General features: G+C 44.4%; 1 protein-coding gene across 1 annotated transcript; it reads left to right on the top strand.

Moving 5' to 3' along the window:
• The first annotated feature begins 823 nt into the window (after nt 1–823).
• On the top strand, nt 824–18,197 carry sfrp1a (secreted frizzled-related protein 1a). Its single transcript, XM_080467432.1, has 3 exons — nt 824–1,699; nt 7,039–7,119; nt 16,724–18,197. Exons 1-3 carry the CDS (start codon nt 1,183–1,185, stop codon nt 17,047–17,049), a joined length of 924 nt encoding a protein of 307 aa, XP_080323558.1. The 5' UTR covers nt 824–1,182; the 3' UTR covers nt 17,050–18,197.
• Nucleotides 18,198–20,923: the final 2,726 nt, after the last annotated feature.

Here is a 20,923-nt window from a genome sequence, read left to right as displayed (position 1 = left end):
CAACCTATTTCAAAATAAAAGCTCCAATCACATCACCGTGAACCCTTGAGAACTTTTCTAAAGAATGGTTTATTCAAGCTAAATATTACGTATTAAAAGTTGTTTCAAACAAAGTATGGGTGGGATTCAGATATTCTTTTCAGTTTATTATTGCAAATGTAGTTTTATTACAATATGATGTTGCATTAAAAAAAAATCTATTTGACGCTAACAGTTTGATCAGCTGTTTTATTGATTTAGGTGACCACCCCAAGATACCACTCAGTTAATATTAGGAAATTCGTATGTGGCATTTCAAAATAAAATCCCGTTGAAAATTTGAATATACCTGATTTCAATTTGATTTTACTCCAATATTCCTTGTTGTTATGAGGTCATTTCAAATCACAGTGATAGTAGACGATCTCAGGATACCACTCAGTTAATATTAAGAAATTGTGATGTGTCATTTCAAAATAAAACAACTTTAAAAGTTGAAAAATGACCAAACACTTCATAATTTCACTGGATTTCAGGTTGGAATAACTCCAAAATTCCTAGTTGATATGAGATCATTCCACGATCCCAGGACACCACTTCAGGCAAAATTAAGGAATTCTGATGTGTCATTTCAAAATAAAACACATTTGAAAATATTGGAATATGACCATGATTTCACCCGATTTCCTAACCGATGAATGGAGTTTTTGGAGTATTTTCAGACTTTGCTTGTTCAAACTGCATATTCACGCTTCTTTTCATTAGTATTTCTGCAGTGACAAAGGAAGTGCAAGCCGGGGAGTAGTAAAAAGGAGGGGTGGGGAGGCTCCTGGAGAGTTTTTACACACTGGGTAATTAAGCGCTTTGACTGACAGCGCAGTGCCAAAAGGCGCAGACGCGCTCCGATTGGCCGGTGCGCACTTTACAATCCCCTCTTGTTTCCAAGCCCGGCTCGGGGCAGAACGCTTTTACCTCCTAAAACAAAAAAACCCCAGACGCTGCAGAGCAGAGGAGAGGAGCGCAACGGGGCTGCAGCCAGAGAGGAGACTGTCTGTGGACTTTACAAGACGCTTTTTTTTCCTCCTTTCCTGCGCTCGCGTTTCTTTCCTTCATGAAGTGCGCGCTTCCTCCGCACTGAGCTCCGCATTCATCTTTATTCCAAACAAACAAAAACTAAAAAAAAAAAAAACTAACTAAAAAAACATGAGTTCTGGGTGTGTGTGGAGGATGATCCGGCTGGCGGTGACAGTGGCTCTGGTGTCTGCGTGCGGCGCGTCGGAGTACGAGTACCTGAGCTGGAAGTCGGACTCGTACCACGGCGGGCGCAGCTACGGGAAGCCCCCCCAGTGCGTGGACATCCCGGACGACCTCCGGCTGTGCCACAACGTGGGCTACCACCAGATGCTGCTGCCGAACCTGCTGGAGCACGAGAGCATGGCCGAGGTGAAGCAGCAGGCCAGCAGCTGGGTGCCGCTGGTGCACAAGAACTGCCACCCGGGCACGCAGGTCTTCCTCTGCTCGCTCTTTGCGCCCGTGTGCCTGGAGCGGCCCATCCTGCCCTGCCGCTGGCTGTGCGAGGCGGTGCGGGACAGCTGCACGCCCATCATGGAGGCTTTCGGCTTCCCCTGGCCGGAGATGCTCACCTGCGACAAGTATCCCCAAGATGATGTGTGCATCGCCATGACGCAGCCCAACGCCACCGTGGCCACCAAGACCACAGGTAAACCTTCAAACTCGTCTCTCCCGGGCCGTGACACCGAGCTCAAGGGCTTGGAGGAGACATTTTCACTTCCATGAACTTTTCCAGTTGCGTACATCTTATATTTTTGCTCTTTAAATCACTCATGTCACATTTCTTAGCTTTAAAATGCAAGAAAATTGTGAAAAATGACCAAAGTTCATGATCTAAGTTTCCCCCACCCACAATACTAAATAGAGAAGTTGCTTTTTATCCCATGAAAACTGAGCTCTGTCCTCCTTTTAAGGTTATTTTAACACAATATTCAGCATTATCCAAGTCGCGAAGTTGATCAATTGATTAAAATCTAGAAATATTCCCATTTCCCCTTATAAAGCCAATTATTCATAATGAATCCGTACTGTTCATTGGCCTTAAAATGCAAGAAAATTGTGAAAAAAAGGCGAAAGTCGATGGTCCACCACCCAACGTTCCTTCAAAACTATTAAGATAACGAGTGAGCGAAGTGCATTGATCCTTTGTATGCCATGAATACTTTTCTCTTTCCTTTCTTTAAGGTGATTTTAAAACAATATTCTGCATTATCTACATGACAAAAACAATCAAAATGTCACCATATTCTTAGTGCAATTGTAATATTTCGAGATTTTGAATATATTTTTTTAATGAATTCCAATAGTTCTTTGGCCTGAAACTGCAGGGAAATTGTGAAAAATGAGCAGAATTCATAGTCGAAGGGCTCCTCGCCCACTTTTCCTTCACTATGATGAGAAGCTATGAAAAGAACTAGTGATTCTTCCATTGTCTTTCCTGAAAATGAAACTCCTTCCCATCTTTAAGGTTGTTTTAACACAACATTCAGCATTATCTTCTTCATCTCAAAATTGAATGAAATTCTAGGTGCAATGGTAATATTTGTATTTATCTGCATTATCTTCACGGCAAAATTGAATAAAGTCTACAAATACTACAATTTCACTAATAAATTCTCGTGTTTTTAATTGATGTATATAGATTCTGACCTTAAAATGCAAGAAAAATGAAAACAAATGACCAAAGTTCATGACCCGGGAGACCACCGCCCGCCTTTCCTCCAAAACTATAAAGAGAATTTCCTTCATATGTCCTGAAAACTAAGCTCCTTCCCACCTGTAAGGTTATTTTAACACAACTTTCTCCATTATCCACACAATAAGATCAGTCAACATTGAATACAATCTAGAAATATTATCATTTCAGTCAAAATCCAGTGAATTCTTGAAATATTGCCAAAAATATCTTTATATCTTAACACTTTATGTCTACGTTTGGTTTGGTTTCTTCCAGTAAGTCACGAACGATCGTTGGCTAAGTGATGGATAGTTTTATTTATACATTGAAATAAATGAACATTTTGACAACTTCTGCTTTAAAGATAAATTTGTGTTGTGTCCCGTTACTTCCATCAGATTTAAAATATGGAAAAATGTCCAACGCTGTGTCCTGTAAAGGGTTAAATTGAAAATCTACTTTTAATGGAGCTATTACAAGTTTAAACAGCATTGAATTAAAGTGAAAGGACATGGTTTGATTGGATAATGTTATTTTCAATAATTTTTCCAGGTCATACATAAGTTTTTTTCTGTTCTTTAAGCCAATAGAGTCACATTTCTTGACCTTGAAATGCAACAAAAAGTGAAAAATGACCAAAGTTTGTGGCACAATGGGGCCTCCACCCACCTCGTTCCTGACAATGTTGTTTTCAAAACTTTTCCAGGTTCGAAATTAGTTGTTCTTTTCTTGAAGCTGCTTTTATTCTCATTTTCAAAGATGCGATTGTTATTTTTGCTCTAAAAATGTAATGGAATTAGGAGAAATGGCCAAAACTGAGGGAACAAGTGATCCTGACCCTCCCTCCTTTTTAAACCTGTGAGCAAAATGTAGAATTGTCATGAAAATGAACTTAAACCTCCTGACTATAAGGTCTTTTTTTTTTTTTTTTTTTTAACTCTATTTAGATTTCTCTTACGGCCAAAGCAGAGAAAAGTTGGAAAACGTCCCAATAAAACTTTAATCTCGAGGGAAAAACTCCCAAGATTCCATCTTCTGTCAGTAACAATCATTAACAAACCTCCCAAAACACTGAAAGGGCTCTGATTGTGCTTTGATTAATGCACCAAACAGCAGCAGGCGGTAGAAAGTGAAGAGTCCGGCCCGTCCTCATGCAGTACCGAGCACCAAACCCAAGTACCCGACTGGGAAAAACCAACTGTGGCACTTTTGCCGCTGTGTAAAAGTCGACACCCTCTGCGGTTAAATGGGCTTCGGCTTGTTGTTTCAGGGGTGAAGATGTGTTTGCAGATGCAAATCCCAGCACAAACAAAACCCAGCACGACCTTTCGGGGCGGAGAAAACCTGGATCTGATCCCGCCGTGCCCCCCCACCCCCCAGGAGAAGAAGTTCCCTCTATAGAACATGTTGTAGTTCCTCCGACTCCACCGCGGTGTTGTAATAACAGATGGAAGTCATTTATTCGAAGGTGTTTGCTGGATTGGAGGACAATGCTGGGAGCACGTCCAGCAGAGGGGAAAGAAACCAGCAAATACCTGCATCCATTAATCCCTCCTCTGCATCAAGATTGAAATCTTAAGCTCAGAGACTCCCACTGTGATTTATCACTCCAATGCTGCAGATTCAACCAGACGCCTCGCCGAGCGGCAGCAGGCCGAGGAGGTGCGTTGACACTGTCCAGCTCCCCGAGCTGACGAATACCAGAGAACCCCCCCCCCCCCCCCTCCAAAAAAACCTAAAAACTTCCTCCACAATCCTCCGGGAAGATAACGTCAAGGGACTTTCGTTTTTGGGTCGCAGTACAACCAGCTTATTCTCGTCAACCGTAAAACAGATGGGAGGATTTCCATCATCACATCATCAACTTACTTATGTTTCAATCGGAGGGGGGTAGGGGGGGGGGGGGTCATAAATACGCCACTTCAAGACGGCTCTCGCCGAACACGCAGCCATAAATGAGGCGACTGTGGATCTTGCAGCAATCACACAGAGCTCACTGTATCTGCAGCGGGGTTAGATCTCGTGTGTGTGTGTGTGTGTGTGTGTGTGTGTGTGTGTGTGTGTGTGTGTGTGTGTGTGTGTGTGTGTGTGTGTGTGTGTGTGTGTGTGTGTGTGTGTGGAAGGGGGGGTGGTGCTGACGGACATGGTGGTATGGACGGAGGCCCGTTTTTCTGAAAAAGACTCCCTTTTCATGGTGGGAGGAGGAGGAAGGGACCACACAGAGCTCCGCGCTCGCCAGACGTCACCTGTTATCATCAGTCAGCGAGCGATAAGTGAAGCCTGTGTGTGTGTGTGTGTGTGTGTGTGTGTGTGTGTGTGTGTTTCCTTCCCACGCACCTTTGTAGATCTGAGCCTCTGAACAGGTTAACTTGGTGAGAGAGGCAGAAGATTTAGTTTAACAAGCTCAGTGGCTCCGTGTGAACAAGTTAAGATGGTTAATGGAGATTTGAGACGATGACGTCAGCGTTTCAGGATTCATATTATGCAAACTTCACTTCCTGAAGGTTCTCCAGCAGTACTAATCGTCCCCATACCTGGACTGACGTCCCAGAAGTGAAGACAGTCTGTCCTCTCTCTCCCTGGCTTGTTTCAGGTTTTAAAAAGTGTGTTGCTCCAACCAGCCAATCAGAAATCAAACCCTATATAGTGTCATCGGGGGTTTAGCCAATCCCAATCAAGGTAGGCCCTCCCTTTGACTCCTCCCACAATTAGGCAGCTCTGCTCTGGCACATGGCACCACGAGAGGAAGTACTTCCTCGTCTTCCCAAGATGGGCATGTGTGAATAATGCAGCTACAAGCTTTTTATTTGTTGCATTCGTTGTACACGAGGACAGTATTATTGCTCTTCGTGTGTGTGGTTTCATTACAAAACTAGAGCTACACTCGGTAGAGCCAACGCCACGTTTGTTTTGCGGAACTCAGTTAGCATCGGTAGCATGTTAGCCATTATCTCATACCGGTGCTAACTAGCCTGCCAGGTTGCAACATCACTGTGTGAAACACTGAGCGGGGAGCGTCTCCATGGCAACAGATAATCTCCTTTGATCTCCTCCATGAGGTGCCTCTCCCATCCGCTTTGTATGGGAAATTGTTTTGGGGTATTTATTTGAAAACGGTTTGTCGTTAACGTCCCAAAATCTAATCGATTGATCCTGGGATGATGACAAATCATCCCTGAAGATTTCATGCAATTCCAGTGAGTAGTTTTTGTAAACATACATACAAACTAGTGAATATATAAACACATGCAGACACACACACAACCTTGTTGGCCACCAGATTATCTCTGGCGATGGTAATCAGACAGTGGAACCCACGAGTGGCCCAAGATGCCAAACTACATGGTTTTCAGCTTTTCAGCGTCTAAACGGATGTCGTTTTCAAAACTGTGTAAACTCTGAACTTTTCTGAAACAAACTCAAAAGCGGTCCGCCGTGGTGTGAACGGAGCCCCCGGTGGGCTTTCTCTCCCGGCCCTCACGATCCTCCCCGGGGGGAGTGGATGAAGAGCACGTCAAACGGCTCCCGGTTAATGGTCCTTATTAGAGGTCAGCGAGCAGCTGCTAAACGCAGGCGGGTGATAATTGATTTAAAGGAGAGCGCCAGACTCCGAGCGGGGGCAAAGGGACCCGGCGACTCTGTAAACAAGCGTCTGTTTTCACAAGCTCTTCACACCCGGGTGCTACTTTCACAAGCTTTGCTTGAACACGCGTAATGAACAACTGGCAGAGCGATCGGATTTCCACGCCGGGGCGCCCGGAGCGCTCGGGTCGCAGGACCGTCGCCTCGCAGGTCCCGGTTTGTTTGTGAAGGAGAGCTCAGCTGTTTGGCAGCGGCGGGTCGTTTGTGGTATTCCAGAAAAAAAAAAGATTGAGAAACCATGTTGGTAAAGTATTTGCAGATATGCCTCCAGACGGAATTACTTTCTGGCAGGAACACGTTCTGGCTCTCGTCGGGCTTTTTGTCTCTCAGCCCGCCATTATTACCTTATTTTTTTTAAATATTTTGGACGGTTGGAACATTCCTGGGGTTGAATATCATCACCGCTCTGCGTTTCTTTTCATTATTTCAGCGCGTATGGAGGTACGAGTCGGTGTGAAGCAGATTATTTTTTTTGTGTGTGTGTGTGTGTGGGGGGGGGGGTTCTTCTCACTGCAGCTCTTGGTCGCAGCCGGCTGTAAAATCCGAGGACATTCCTCACCGAGGTCAGGTCATCGGGGCGACCGACGCCGGAGCCCTCGACGGGCCCTCCGCGCTCACGAAGAAGGACACGATCCCAGACCTCGTCTCATTCCGCTTTGTCTCCACAGGTGACTCCCTCATCTGCCCCCCCTGCGACAACGAGATGAAAACGGAAGCCATGCTGGAGCACATGTGTGCCAGCGAGTTCGGTGAGTCCCGCGGGCCTCGAACGCATCACGATGCTCCATCAAATCCACAATCTCTAATCTCAAACCTTTTTCCATGAACTCCAAAAGTATGTAAAGCATTTTTTTTTTTTTTTGGCCCAGTATCTGGCTGGAGTTGGTCATATTTGGCATTCCAGTTTAATGTGAGTTTTTTTTTTTAGATTCCAGCTTTGGGAGGGGACGGCGTTCTGTAACTAATGAATAGGGGTAATTAAAGTCTTTATGTGGCAGGTCTTTGTAGTAGTAAAGTGGGATGTTTGTTCTGCTGTCTGGGCTCAAACGTCCTCTGTACGCAAACAAACACCAAACTTGAAGATGAGCCTCGTTTTGAAAAAAACACATCTGGGCACTTTTGATGGAGACGTAATTGAAACATAACTTTTAGTTGGTGAGTTCACTGGATGATTCAGTCCCGCTGCACACGGATATCAGGACTCATCCTTCTGAATTTGAAGCTTTTTTCTTTCTCATTTTGACTGATTAAAGTGTGACACTTTAATCAGAAACCAAAGTGATTTAAAAGAAGAAACACTGGAAGGAAAATGCTGTGAGAAGCATCTAATGGTGCTTTTCTACTAGTTCCTACTCGACTTGGCGCTTATTTGCTATTAACGCTTTTCCACTGCGTGTCAGTACCCGGTACCAGGTACTTCCCTGGTTCCTCCTCCAGGTTCCCAGTGAGCTCAGGACAGTAGACGACGTGACGTCGGCGGACGGCAGCCGCTGATTGGCCGGCGCGTCACGACACCGATGAGTCACAGAGCGTCTCGCTCAGCCGCCATTTTTTAAAACCTGATCACAACCAGAGAGAGACGCTCAGAGAGCAACCAGTGGAGCAGCGGCGAGCTGCTGACGTTTCTTTGTCTGGAGGCGACCAGAGGGTTCAGGAGCTCCACGGAGCGACACGCTACCAGGATCAGGAGGTCTGCGAGCCACGGATACCACCGGTGTTTCGGATTAACTGGTTTCCCTGTTAACTGGTGACCAGGTTCCTCCAGCGTCTCCTTTTCACAGCAGATGTTGAAAACCCGGACGCCGTTTAACCAAATTTTCATTCAAGTTTAAAGCAAATCGGCAAAAAAAAACTCCGTCTACACGCGCGATGGAGTCGATGGACAATAACGAACACGGCGGCCTCCGTCGTGTCATGACTCCCAGTCCAGATTCTCCTGGGACTTGACAGATTAATAGTTGAGAGTCGCTCGTACCTTTATCTTAAGATAATTGTTTCTTTGATTGTTTGAGTTGTGAGCTTTTGCACAGACGGACTCCCATTCCTCCATCGACACATCCTCTCGTCATCCTTTTTTAACGAAAACAACCTTTCTAGCTTCCTGATGATTTCAACATAATTAATTAGTATATCTCTAAATGAGCATGCAAATTAATTCTAAATGTTGCCCAATGATTGCCTCTGTAATGTTCAGTACGATTCCAGGTACCCGATAAAGACCACACGATGGCACAAACAGTTTTAAAAAAAGATATTTCCTCTCGTGGAATCATTTCCCAACAGACACTTTTCTATTTTCTCGTTTACTTTATTCTCCACTTTGGGTCCGTAATGTGATTTTTGGGGTTGACTTTGATGGATTGTGTTTGAGTTTGTTCAATCTCTTGTTTGTTTAAACTTTTTTTTTTCGTGTGATTGCAAACTCCCCCCCCCCCCCCCCCCCCCCCCCCGCCGGCATTTTAAACAGTAATCCATCACGTCAGAGACAGTTCTGCAGGACCGGTTTCAAAACGAGCTTCACGTTGAGAACGGACCGTCACCGGCTGAAGCGGATTCTTAGTGGAAAACTCTCGTCTGAGGACGTTGGAAGCTTTTGAGTTCAATTAGAGGCAAAAAACAAAAAAAAACAAATGTCAGATGTCTCGTAGTTATGAAGACTTCCTGGAATAATATGATGCAAACAAGATGCCAGATATTTAAAGCTGGACTTGAAAAGAGAGAGGAAGAGAAAGAAAACACTAAAAAACAAAACTTGCTTCAGTTTGAATTCCAGGTGCCACACCAGCCGCATTGGAAACAGACTTTCTTCCCGTTCGCAGGAGAAGTTTCAGGTTCTGTGTTTTTGTTTGTTTTGTTTTTCGCGGCTCGGGTTGATTGTTTACGCTGCGGTGACGGGGCTGGTTCCTCTCGGTTCCTCTCGACGTGGAGGAGTCATGTTTTTCGTCTGATATGCGAGGATACGGATTCCGGACGAGACGCCTCCTGACTCCCGTCGGGGGAGGGGCAGCGTGGGGCGGCGGCGGCGGCGTGGGGTGACCTCCTGCGGAATCTGGCGCGCGTGTTTGATTGCGGCGGGTAAACAAGTATCGTGACACCAGATCGCATCTCGGCAGATCTGAAGGCTTGTTTCTTGTTCAGTTTTTTTTCCCCCTCCCCAGGAGGCAGATGGAAATCAATTTTTCTGATCTGAAGAAACATTAAATACGTCTCGCGGGCAGCAGCCGAAGCCAAACATGAGTTAATGTCTTGTCTCGGGGAGAAAAGAAAATACGGGGGAAAAAAAACAAACCTCCCCAACCTTTTAATCACGATGAAAGATAAGGCCGTCACCGCGATCGCACGCCGCGAGTCTCGACACGATGCAAAGTGGACGCCTTTGTGGGAGGCCGCGTTTCAAAACCCGGTCCTGGTTTGGAAGCAGATAACGACGCGCGGAGTCCTGGTTCTCCTCCCATGGAAAGCCGAGGCGAATCGAGTCCGTGGCTGAAGTCTCTATTAATCCGCTCCGGCCGATCGTGTGTAAAAAAAAAAATATCCGCGCTCTTGCAGCGAACACGCTGGAAGCTGGCCTGCTTTCACTTATGTGAAGTCTCATTTGGAAATGATATAGTTTCTGTAGCTTCACGCGGCGGCGGCGGCGCGCCTTCACTGTGATGAAAGGAGAAAATGCTGCGTTTAGACAGTTTGACCCCCCGGATTGTTTGACACGTTGGAGTGGCTGTAACAAGCACCAGGTTCTTCCAGACGCTCCCAGACTGCGCCGGGGCCTGGGAACGGATTTACAGCTGATCCCACTCCACACTTTGTTCCCACCGCAATTTATCTCCCCGCTTAAGGTTTTACGGCACCGCATTGTCTCCACAGACTCCACGCTACCCCTCCAGTTAAACCCCCCCCCTCTCTCTTCGGGCGGCTCACTTTGTTGTCGTTAGGCAAATCGCTCCTTCCCGCTTCTCCGCCGATGCGCTGAACAACAGGGGAGGCCGGCGGACTGATCGCCGCGGCTTATCGGGTCAGTTGTGTTTCCATTATAGTGACCCCCCCCCCCCACACACACACACACACACACATGCTGGGTTTATGACACCCGGGGGGCTGCAGGGTCCCGTCTGTGCATCTGACACCGGCGGAGGAAACCAGGTCGGGGGTCAGGGACCTCCCGCCGCTGAAAATGACATTTCTAGCAAAAGACCAGATTTCCATTGAGCTCAGTGTTCCAGAGACCTGGAGCTGGTTTCCCCATGAAGGCGTCCAAAGTCTTCATTTCTTCACGATCATCTCCTCAACAATAAAAGCCGCTACACACCGATTGTCGTCCGTCCCAGACGAACGACGTCGATGTCTCTGGTGAGACGGTTCAAGGACGGCCCGTTGTCATGGCAACAAAAGTCAACCTGCGACTGAAAGTCTGACGGGGGGGGGGGGGGGGGGGGGGGGGGTGTGGGTGTGGTTGACGGCGACGCTGCTGCGACCGACGCCAACTAACCGACCAATAGAAACGCAGGATGAGATGACGTATTTGTACGATGCTCTGAGGCTCCGTTCATCTTTCACCCGTTTCTCTTTCGTGAACGGACGGCGCAACGCTTCTGACGGTTTAATCTTGTTACGTAATCCCGCCGACTCCCGTACGCTGCGATTCAGCTTGTTTTCATCGTGCGATCTGCGCACGGCAAACTTGGTGCAGTTTGTTTCCGACACCGTTTCTCCTCCTCCGGTTCCAGTATTAGTTGTCTCTACCGCCACACTACAACTCTTGAACTTTTAAGTTTCTGTGTTTGTTAGGAGGGACATCTGCTTTGCCGTAGGACTCTCTGTACACAGATTACAGTGGGATTACAACCTTCAGTTTGCAAATCTGTTGCCCCAAGTAAATTAATAAAATGAAATTAAAGATTTAGATTTTGTTCATTGTAAAAAGAATCAGATCCCTATTTGCCAAAAGCTTGTCCTTAAACTCCATTTCCCTTCAATTTCAGGTGTATAAAATGCTCATTTCTGATTATTTTTCATACATTTTTCCTCACTTTGTCTCTCTGCTGTAGGAAATATAACAGGACTGATCTCCAATTGAAGACTGAGCTCAAAAAGACTGGTTGAACTAATTACTCTACTTGGCTTCATTTTCATGGTTGTTATGGAATTTGTTGCATATTTCGATTCAAGTAGTCAAATATATATTCAATATTCTATTAATATAGAGCCACAGCCTCTTTCAGGTTCTTTCATGTGTCTCTGTGCTCCGCCTGTCTGGGCGGCTCCTCCTTTTATGGGCGGAGAGGTGAGGCAGCACACCTGATTCGCGTCAGAGGGTTAATCACGTCTCTGCCACAGTTCCGATTGAAATTTTCACGAGACTATCAAATCCAGTCTTGGTCTCACTTTCTGGGTTTTCCCCGAATCACCTTCACTGGAACAAATTTCTATTAGGCGCCGTATACATGATGTGAAAGCGGGAAAACGTTTGTGTTTTGGGCGTCTGTTTACACGACAACGGTGCTCACAGGAACTGAAAATGCAACTTTTCGAAAACGCTCCTTAATCCGTGGAAACGAGGGGAAATGCAGCTTTTCAAAAATGCTGCTCCTGGTTCTGGTCATCACGGCCATACCGTAGTAAATAGTTCTTCTGCACATGCTCAGTAGATGGGCATTAACAACGATGGCGGCCTCCAGAGTGTCATGACCTGAATTTTAAAAATTGGAAGCTTTCCATGAAAATTTACTGAATTGAAGTTTTTCCCTTGAAGCTTAACTATAGTTGGTGAAAATACTGTATTTTTTTAGCATAATTGTGACTAAAACAACCAGATTTCATGCAAGCGCAGTTGAATATCTCCACCATTCCTCCATCACATGCACGCGGCACACTGCAGGACTGTTGAGGCCACGCCCCCTACAGGCGCGGCGCGTTCCTCCATCACATTCAAGTGTGTGGACGACACAACGTGAAGTACATTTTGACGGCATGATGTGTTGACGTATTTCACACATTTGACAAATAACTAATGTTTAATTTACAAATATCCCACGTAAATGTTAGGCGGGGTCGAATTCAATCCTTTAACGTGGACGTTTTTGCATCCATGCAGCGACGAAATATACTCGGCTATAATGAAATACCTCCAAAATTCCATGTTTGAAAAGGTCTTGAACAGGAAGACCGTGTGTAGTACAGGTATAGTAGTGTAGCCCCCCTCCTGAGTGGGTTCCTCATGCTGTTCAGACGCCTCACCGAGAGGTCTCATTATGTGTGGCTGTGCTTGTAAAATCTCACAAAAAACAAACAACAACGAAATAAACAAACAAACCACGAGACGCCAGCCGTGAGCGGAGAGACGGATTGTTGGCATCTCTCCCGCGTTAACGTCTTTCCGCTCGTCGTTGCTGAGGGAGCTTAAAAAGCCCTCGGAACAACACGAGGTGCAAAGAAAGTTCAGAACGTCAAGGGATTACCGAGGACGGAGGATTTAATGGAGACAAAGTCCTTTCTGGGGTGGGCCACGACTTCCCTTTATGACTCACTAATTATGAGAGTTGCCCGTTTTGATTTCTGTGAAGCCCAAAGCTGATCAGAGACCATTTGACGGAGGATGAAAGTCCTAATCCCTACCATGTGCGCCCTTAATACAGGGGAGAAAGAGGGCAGATCTCCTCGAGAGCTCCAGCGATGGGAGATGCAAACTCCAAAAAAAAAAAAGGTGGGGGGGGGTTCTTAAAGTGCCACGTCTGTTTTTTTTCTCTGTCAAGTACGATTCAACAAAACGGACATCAAGAAGGATTTCATGTCTGAAACTGTGGAAGACGTTAGAAGTTCAAATGGGTTTTTATTCTAATCTCCCCCCCCCCCCCTCCAACCTGCTGGAGATCATAAGACTTTACCGCCGTGATCCGACTTCGCCGCAAAGTCGGACGTCGCACTCCGAGCTTTGAGTTCAACCTCTGCGGGTCAACGGGTGGAAGCTCGCTCCACGTCCGTGGAGATTTGGACCACCGGCGTCTCGACTCGTGCTTTTTTGTTTCGCAGGTTGAACCCGAAGGAAACTTGGGAGATTAGAAGGTTAAATAGAGTTTAGTGAAAGATCTTGTGCGTTATGGGAAAACATCTCGGGCGGTAAGACAGAAACAATTACAAAGAGCTGCCAACATTGACCAGACTGATCTCTTTAGTTAATCCGAGACGCTGGAAAAGACCTTTGATGCCACCCACCTCTTTTCGTTTTTATGCGTCTGTCATCATCTTGATCTTGTTTCCGTCTTTTAAACAGATATTTCTTCTTTTATTGTTCTCAGCTGAAACAAAAGAATTGGGAGGTTTTAAAACAAATTCTTTCACTTCACAAAGATTTGCAACCGTATGATTTGTATCACAAACAGTCGCCGTGGCAACCATCCATCCTGACACCACAGCTAAAAGCACAATATGGAATCATTTAGTTGACTAATTGGGATAACAAAAAGATTTAAGATAAATAGAAATGCTTGAATATATTTGCACTATTCTTTCTATTAACAGTTGTGACGTGTGTGTGCGACTGTCTTGTTTTTCAATTCATCAATCGCACAATTTTTGGAGAAGTGAGTGTGATTAATCACACTTTGCTTTCATATCATACATATTTTCGGGGCCAAGTTGGCCGAGAAGGCTATGTTTCCGCCTGCGTGTATTTATTTATTTATTGGTTTGTATGTATGCATTTTACCAACTTTTCGCAAAAACCAGTCACCCGAATTGCATGAAATCTTCAGGGATGATTTGTCATCATCCAAAGACCAGCCTATTAGATTTTGGGACGTTAACAGCTAAACGTTTCCGAAAAAAATCCACCAAAACCGCTTAAAAAACTGTCCCATACGAAGAGAGAGGCACCTCATGGAGATCAAAGGAGATCAGCGTCTGTTGCCATGGAGACGCTCCCTGCTCAGTGTTTCACAGTGATGTAGCGACCTGACTGGCTAGTTAACATCGATATGAGCTAGCGGCTATCATGCTAGTGACGCTAACTCGATTCCGTAAACAAATGTGGCGTTGGAAAAAAGTCTGCGCTCTACCGAGTGTAGCTCTAGTTTCATTTGCAGTCTCTTGTGATATTTATGTTTTGTGTTTTCATAACGATAAATTTGTGATATTCTGTGATGAGCCGTTCCAACATTGAGTAAAAGTTAGCGTACGAGACTTATCGTTCATATCATGCTTCTATCGTTCAATCTACCGCTTCATATGAGTTACACCGAGTTGTATAATAATGTGATACTTCGAGATAAACCTTACAAAAGTTGCAGTGAAGCATTTAACTAGTTGTTGGCTGACTCGCTGAATTCTTTATTCTTGTAAATGTATCTCACTTTATAGTACAAGATCCACACTTATACAGTCAAATAGAAAAGTTTGCTTATGTATGAAAATGACCACATGACTAATTTCAGTAACTTCACGAAGGAAACACTCAAATCAGATTTGTTGCCTGAATCCATTTTTTGTTTTTAATTTTGACAGTGTGGTTACATGTATTTTATCAAGTAATCCATATCTGATTCTCTCGATTACATTTGGCTACACCGTCTGAAACATACTTGAAGTGTTTACAAACTTCAGGCTACTCTTGAACCGAGCGTTAACCGTGAAGCCACGATTGGATGACGTGTGTTTGAGGAAAATGTCGCGGTGCCTGAGAAGTTCACCGTCGGGACTTTTTAGGCAGAGAAGAGAGAAAATGTCCAGAACTGCATATTGTGCATGTGCTGCAGTTATTCCCTGAGAGATCATGTGACCTCCTCTACTGACCACTGATTATCCTCCTGTCGAATCGCTTCCATGCTTCTCATTTATTCACCACGATGTGACACAATAATCTCCATGGTGGCAGATTTGTTGACGTTAGAGACTCGATATCAATGAAATCCAGTCAGCCTGGTGACACGCCGGTCGTATTGGCACGTGTCTGATTTATCTCAACATCCGAGGCCCGTATCCCGTCCTAACATTTCAACACACGCGTCTTTTTCCCGCTGACATTGTCCAAAAGCAGATCCCACCTGTTCCACGTCAGAACAAACTAGTAGAATTGAGTCACGTTACACTTGACGGTGTGTTTTCAAGACTTTTAAAAAAGAGACAAATGGTCTTTTTTTTTTTTTTTCTGAGCTGCTGCCGTTATTGAGGCGAGAGACATTTCCTCAGCTGGCTCACCGAGACTTCTACTGCTGGATTTTATTTTAAGATACTTCGTTTGCTGTATCTCAAACTTTCATCTCCCATATTGGCTGTTTTTTTTTGTTTTGTTTTTTTGTATTGCTTGTGGGGAATCAGAACTCCATTCAGTCACTCCAGCAAATGTGAAATCCAGTCGCTCTCATGTGAACATAAAACACACCAACCCCTCATTTCATGGTGTTTTTCTTAGTGGATTACTTCACAAATTCATCCAAAATGAAAGAACAATCTGTGTGTCAGTCAGCAGTTTAGCACCGTGTACTGGATCTCGTTGCATCTTAGTTTTGGGTCTCGGTGGATCGTTGGGTGAAGTTTTGACCTCAAGCTTGGGGAGCCGGGTTCATATCAACAGGAAGGGCTTCTCATGTAAAAACTAACAAGCGAGTTGCAAAGACTTTCTATGGCAACGCCGGTAAAGGAGTTCAGCTTAGAACATTTTTGCTGCGTTTTTGGCGCCAGTTTACTTAACAGTACCACTGAAAACACAACTTTCTGAAATATTCTACCGTCCTTGTATAGATTGTATGTGTCTTTTGCATATTATACTATAGTATATCATTGTTATATTATGTATTATATATAGATATATAGATTGTATAAATGTATAAACTTTTCTGAAACACGGCTATACTGCGCACGCACACCACGGCCGTCGTCACTAGTTTTTCTGCACATGCTCAGTAGCTGGTCAATTAGAACAAAGTGTCCTCATGGCTCTCAATCCAGATTCTCCTGGACTTGGTAGTTTTATTTTGAAAGTCACCGTAGCAACAGTCCAACTTGGTCGTCTGTCCACTAGAATGTTCGTGTTCTCCCATTGTTAATGTTTATATTGTTCCCTGCTGCCAAATCGTGGCCTGGCATGCCAACTACTTCGTTTTCTGCCGTTCCCCTGTAAACAGACATCGATTTAAAAACGCTGCAGTGTAAATGCGAAAGTTTTCTGAAACAAAAACACGCGTTTATAATTGAAATGTTGTCTTTGGCCTCAATGACACATCATTCTTTCTACACTATCATTCTTTGTTTGCCTTGAAAAGATGCTACCAACTCATTTTGATGACTCAAGATGACTTCACAGAAGAATTACTTGTTGCTGGAGCTTCCAGTCATTCTTCCCTCTTGTCTCTCCGTCCGCAGCTTTCAAGGCCAAGATCAAGGAGGTGAAGCGGGAGAACTCGGACCGCAAGGTGATCCTGCAGAAGAGGAAGAAGATGCTGAAGGCGGGCAACCTGAAGAAGAAGGACATGAAGAAGCTGGTGCTGCTGCTGAAGAACGGCGCCGACTGCCCCTGCCAGCAGCTGGACAACCTGACCAACCAGTACCTCATCATGGGCCGCAAGGTGGAGAAGCAGTACCTGCTCACGGGCATCCACAAGTGGGACAAGTCCAGCAAGGAGTTCAAAAAGGCCATCAAGAAACTCAAGAGCCACAAATGTCCCGCGTTCGAGAACGTCTTCAAATGATCTGGTCCAACCAACCCCCCCCCCCAATCCTTCCCCGCTCACATCTCATCCAACATACGAACTTGCACAAGCATTCCCAAACTGTTGCTTTTCTTTATTTCCCCTGTTTATATATATCTATATATCTTTGTATATTTCTAAATATACTTCAGAGTGTCTGTTGGTAAGTTTTAGTCTGAATGCAGCGAGTAAAAAAAAAAAACACAAATTAAAATGTTTTGTTCATTTTTTCCCCGACTTTAGCTGAGAAAAAAGGATTTGTTTTTTTGATTGTAAAGTCAGATCTTTCTGTGTATGCAGACGCCTTGTTACTGTCTTTGTGTAGTTTGTTTGGGGAAACACACTGAGGCGTTCGTGCTAAAAGGTTGGAATGTGATTGTACGGTAAAGCTAGCGGCTGTTAGCCTAGCATTTAGGAAACGGCGAGCTATGACGTGTTTGAAGGAGAGAAAAACTTTTTTTTGTGTGCGTATTAAGCAAATTAAATGTAACGTGTTAATTTGTGGCGCTTTCTTTAAGATGGCGTCACGCTAGCTAGTCCCGCTAGCCTCGGTTGTTAATGCTAATGCCGGCTAACCTTCCACCGAATAGGTTTTAGCACCAAAAAAAAATGGAACTCTATCAAATTAAAAAAAGCTTCTGTCTGATCATGTAACGGTTAATTCATCCAGTCGGTAATTAGAATGTCGATTGTTTTAATCTAAGCCACACTTTGGGCTCTGTTGGACAATTTATTGACAGAAGTCAGAACGATGTGCGATTCGTTGAACATTTCTACAACCTGAAGACGGCACGACCAACTCTTCCTCCAAACATTTCTAATTCTGCCTTTGCATTTCATACCTAAATGTTTTTTTTTTTTAATGATTAAGAGAATCAGAACCAACTTTAAAGATTTATTGATTCTGGATAGAGATTTGTTTTATGTCTTGCTTCTGTCTGCGGTATTCAATATTCACCTGTAATAGGATACATCTTGTAAGTTGTTGAAAAAAAAAAAAAAGTGCAAATGTTGTTTTGTTTGCTGGAGTGTTTCTGGTCCGATTTAAGCACTATTTTGTTTGGAAATTGAATGTCTGCGGTGCATTGCTGCCTTTACATGTACATACAAATTTTACATAAATATGGAAAAAAAACAAAAAAAACAAACAGGTGTCACTCTGTTTTATTTTCTGTTTCCAAGGCTTGAACTGATCTCAAACACGAGTAAAAAATATATAAGTATGCAAAAAGCAAATACTAGAAGCTACTCAGAATATCAGCTACTCTAACTGTTGGATGCTTTATTCCATTGTAGGTCTGAACTTCACCTGAAGCACATCTGAGGTCCCGTTTACACAACCGTTTCTGTGTTTTCGTTTCAGAAAACGATGGCGTTTACATAGTAACATTAAGAAAACGAGGTCTCTTTACATGGAAACGGCAGAAACGCTGTAAAGGATGTAGATGCCATGTCATAATACGAGTTTGCGCAGACAGACATTCGAAGGGACAGACACACCAAGTTGGATTGTTATTGGGGTGACTGTCAAAATAAAACGACCAGGTCCCAGGAGAACATGGACTGGGAGCCATGACGCCACAAAGGAAACTTTGCTCTGACTTTGTTGTGTCTCTACTGAGCATGTGCAGAAGAACTAGTTATTATATCACATGAGTAAGTAGTAGTAGCGTTTTTTCAGTGAAGTTGTGTTTTTCCACGGACACAGAGTTGGAGCTTTTCTAAAACTTGCGTTTTTCTCCGTTTCCAGGTCGACAGAGTCAGCATTTTTGAAAGGTTGGGTTTTCCACCCTTTTCCCACACAGACGGTGTCGAAGCAGTTTTAGAAAGTTACGTTTTCCTCCGTTTCCACGGAGATAGAGTTGGAGCATTTTTGAAAAAGTTTCGCCTTGGGAGCTGTTTTAAAAATGGCACATTTACACTAGCTCCGAGTACCATTTTGGTGTAAATGAACACCCAAAAAACCAAATATTTTCCATTTTTTATTTAAGAACGTTGTGCAAACAGCCTCAGTGAGCTCACACATATATACATACATGCATAGATAAATTAGAGATACACTTGGTAGAGCGCAGACCTTCGCCAACGCCACATTTGTTTGCGGAACCGAGTTAGCATCGCTCGCATTTTAGCCGTTAGCTCATATCAATGCTAACTAGGTAGGTCAGGTAGCTACATCACTGTGAAACACCGAGCAGGGAACGTCTCCATGGCAACAGACGCTGATCTTCTTTGATCTACTACATGAGGAGCCTCTTTCATCCACTTTGTACGAGAAATCTTATTGCCGTTTTTGGGGATTTATTTGGAAATGGTTAGCCGCTAACATCCCAAAATCTAGTCGACTGATCCTTGGATGATGACAAAATTTCATTCGGGGGCGAGGTTATTGTTAAAAGTTGGTAAAATACATACAAACAGACATACAAGCCGATAAATAAATACATAAATACATGCAGCTGTGGAGACAAAACGCTCTGAGGACGTGAAGCTTTTAATTACATGTGATCTGACGCACTAATAGCCCGAGAGACTCTGGGATGAAATCACGTACATGGGATCCCCACTGCAGAACACTCGCCTAACCTTTGACGTGGGACCAATCACAAAAGTACTTCATCACCGTTGTCAATTTGAGGTTTTCAGCGAGACGGCAAATCCAGCAGGATGTTTTCTCGCAGATCATCTCCTAATAGGACAAAGCTGGATGCTGGCCGCGGGTTTTCTGGAGCTCTTTTGAAGGCAGCTGAAGTCATGATCAGACAGCAAAAGTCCACATCTGACATATATTTTCCAATACCGGAGCTATTACTGGAACCAGATGGGCAAGACGTAGGTCCGCTTGATACTTCCTGGTTTTTTAACAAGGCTTTTTATTGACAGGAGGGTTTCGTGTTTTGTTGTTTACGCATATGTTGCACTGACATGATGGATTTCAGCTCATGAAAGTATTTAGATTCATACATCCATCGCCGTATTACTCAAATCTTGTTTGGGAGGGGCGGGAGGGGGCGGGGGGGACTGTGAGTGTTTTTTGGATGCTGTGTGTATTTTGCGTGTTATTGTTTATGGATCAAAGGAATCGGGAAACAGCCCGTCCAACTCACCGACTGGGAAAATAAATCTTATTGGAATTTTGACAGCTGATTAGGCGGCGCTGGCTTTCAGAAGACTTCATGGTTCACCATCATCACGAGCCATTAATGATGTATGAATCGGGATTAGCATTTACACGCCACATACCGGGACGCCAGCAGCCTGTAAAAGCCACGAGGAACCTGAATCCAGAGACCCCCAGACGAGGATTCAGTGTCATTCAGAAAGCTCAGCGAGCGAAAAGAAAAGAAAAACAAACACGAACACATGCGTGACGGTTCGCTCGCGGTTTATGTCTGGCAGGGTGAAGCTTTATCTTTCTAAAATAGCGTGGAAAGGCTAGTCTGACGAAGCGGAACTCAGTTGTGATAGCACCTCTTTTTTTTTTTTTTCAACTGTCATGTGAAAAACAGATAAAAGACCACCTGCACTCTGCAGGAAGTTTCACAACATTCAAGATTAACGCACAGACGAGTCATTTTAAGGCCCAGTTTACACTGCAAGGTGTGTTTACGTGGCTCTGTTGCCGTGGAAACAGGGGAAAACGCAACTTTTCTGAAACACTGCTGCTACTCCTCAGCCGTCGTAAATACTTGATATGGGCATGTGAGAGTACATCAACAATAACAACAATGGCGGCCATGTTATCCTGGGACTTGGTAGTTTTATTTTGATAGTCACTTTAATAACAATCCAACTTGGTCGTCTGCCCAATAGCATGCCTGTGTTCTCCCATTGTTACCTTCACCAATGAAAGTTGGGCGAGAAGGTTATGTGT

This window comes from Lipophrys pholis (genome assembly GCF_963383615.2).
Source record: "Lipophrys pholis genome assembly, chromosome: 7".
NCBI lineage: Eukaryota > Metazoa > Chordata > Actinopteri > Blenniiformes > Blenniidae > Lipophrys > Lipophrys pholis.
The sequence above is the reverse complement of the archived record's forward strand: the minus strand, read 5'-3'. Positions and strand labels throughout refer to the sequence as shown.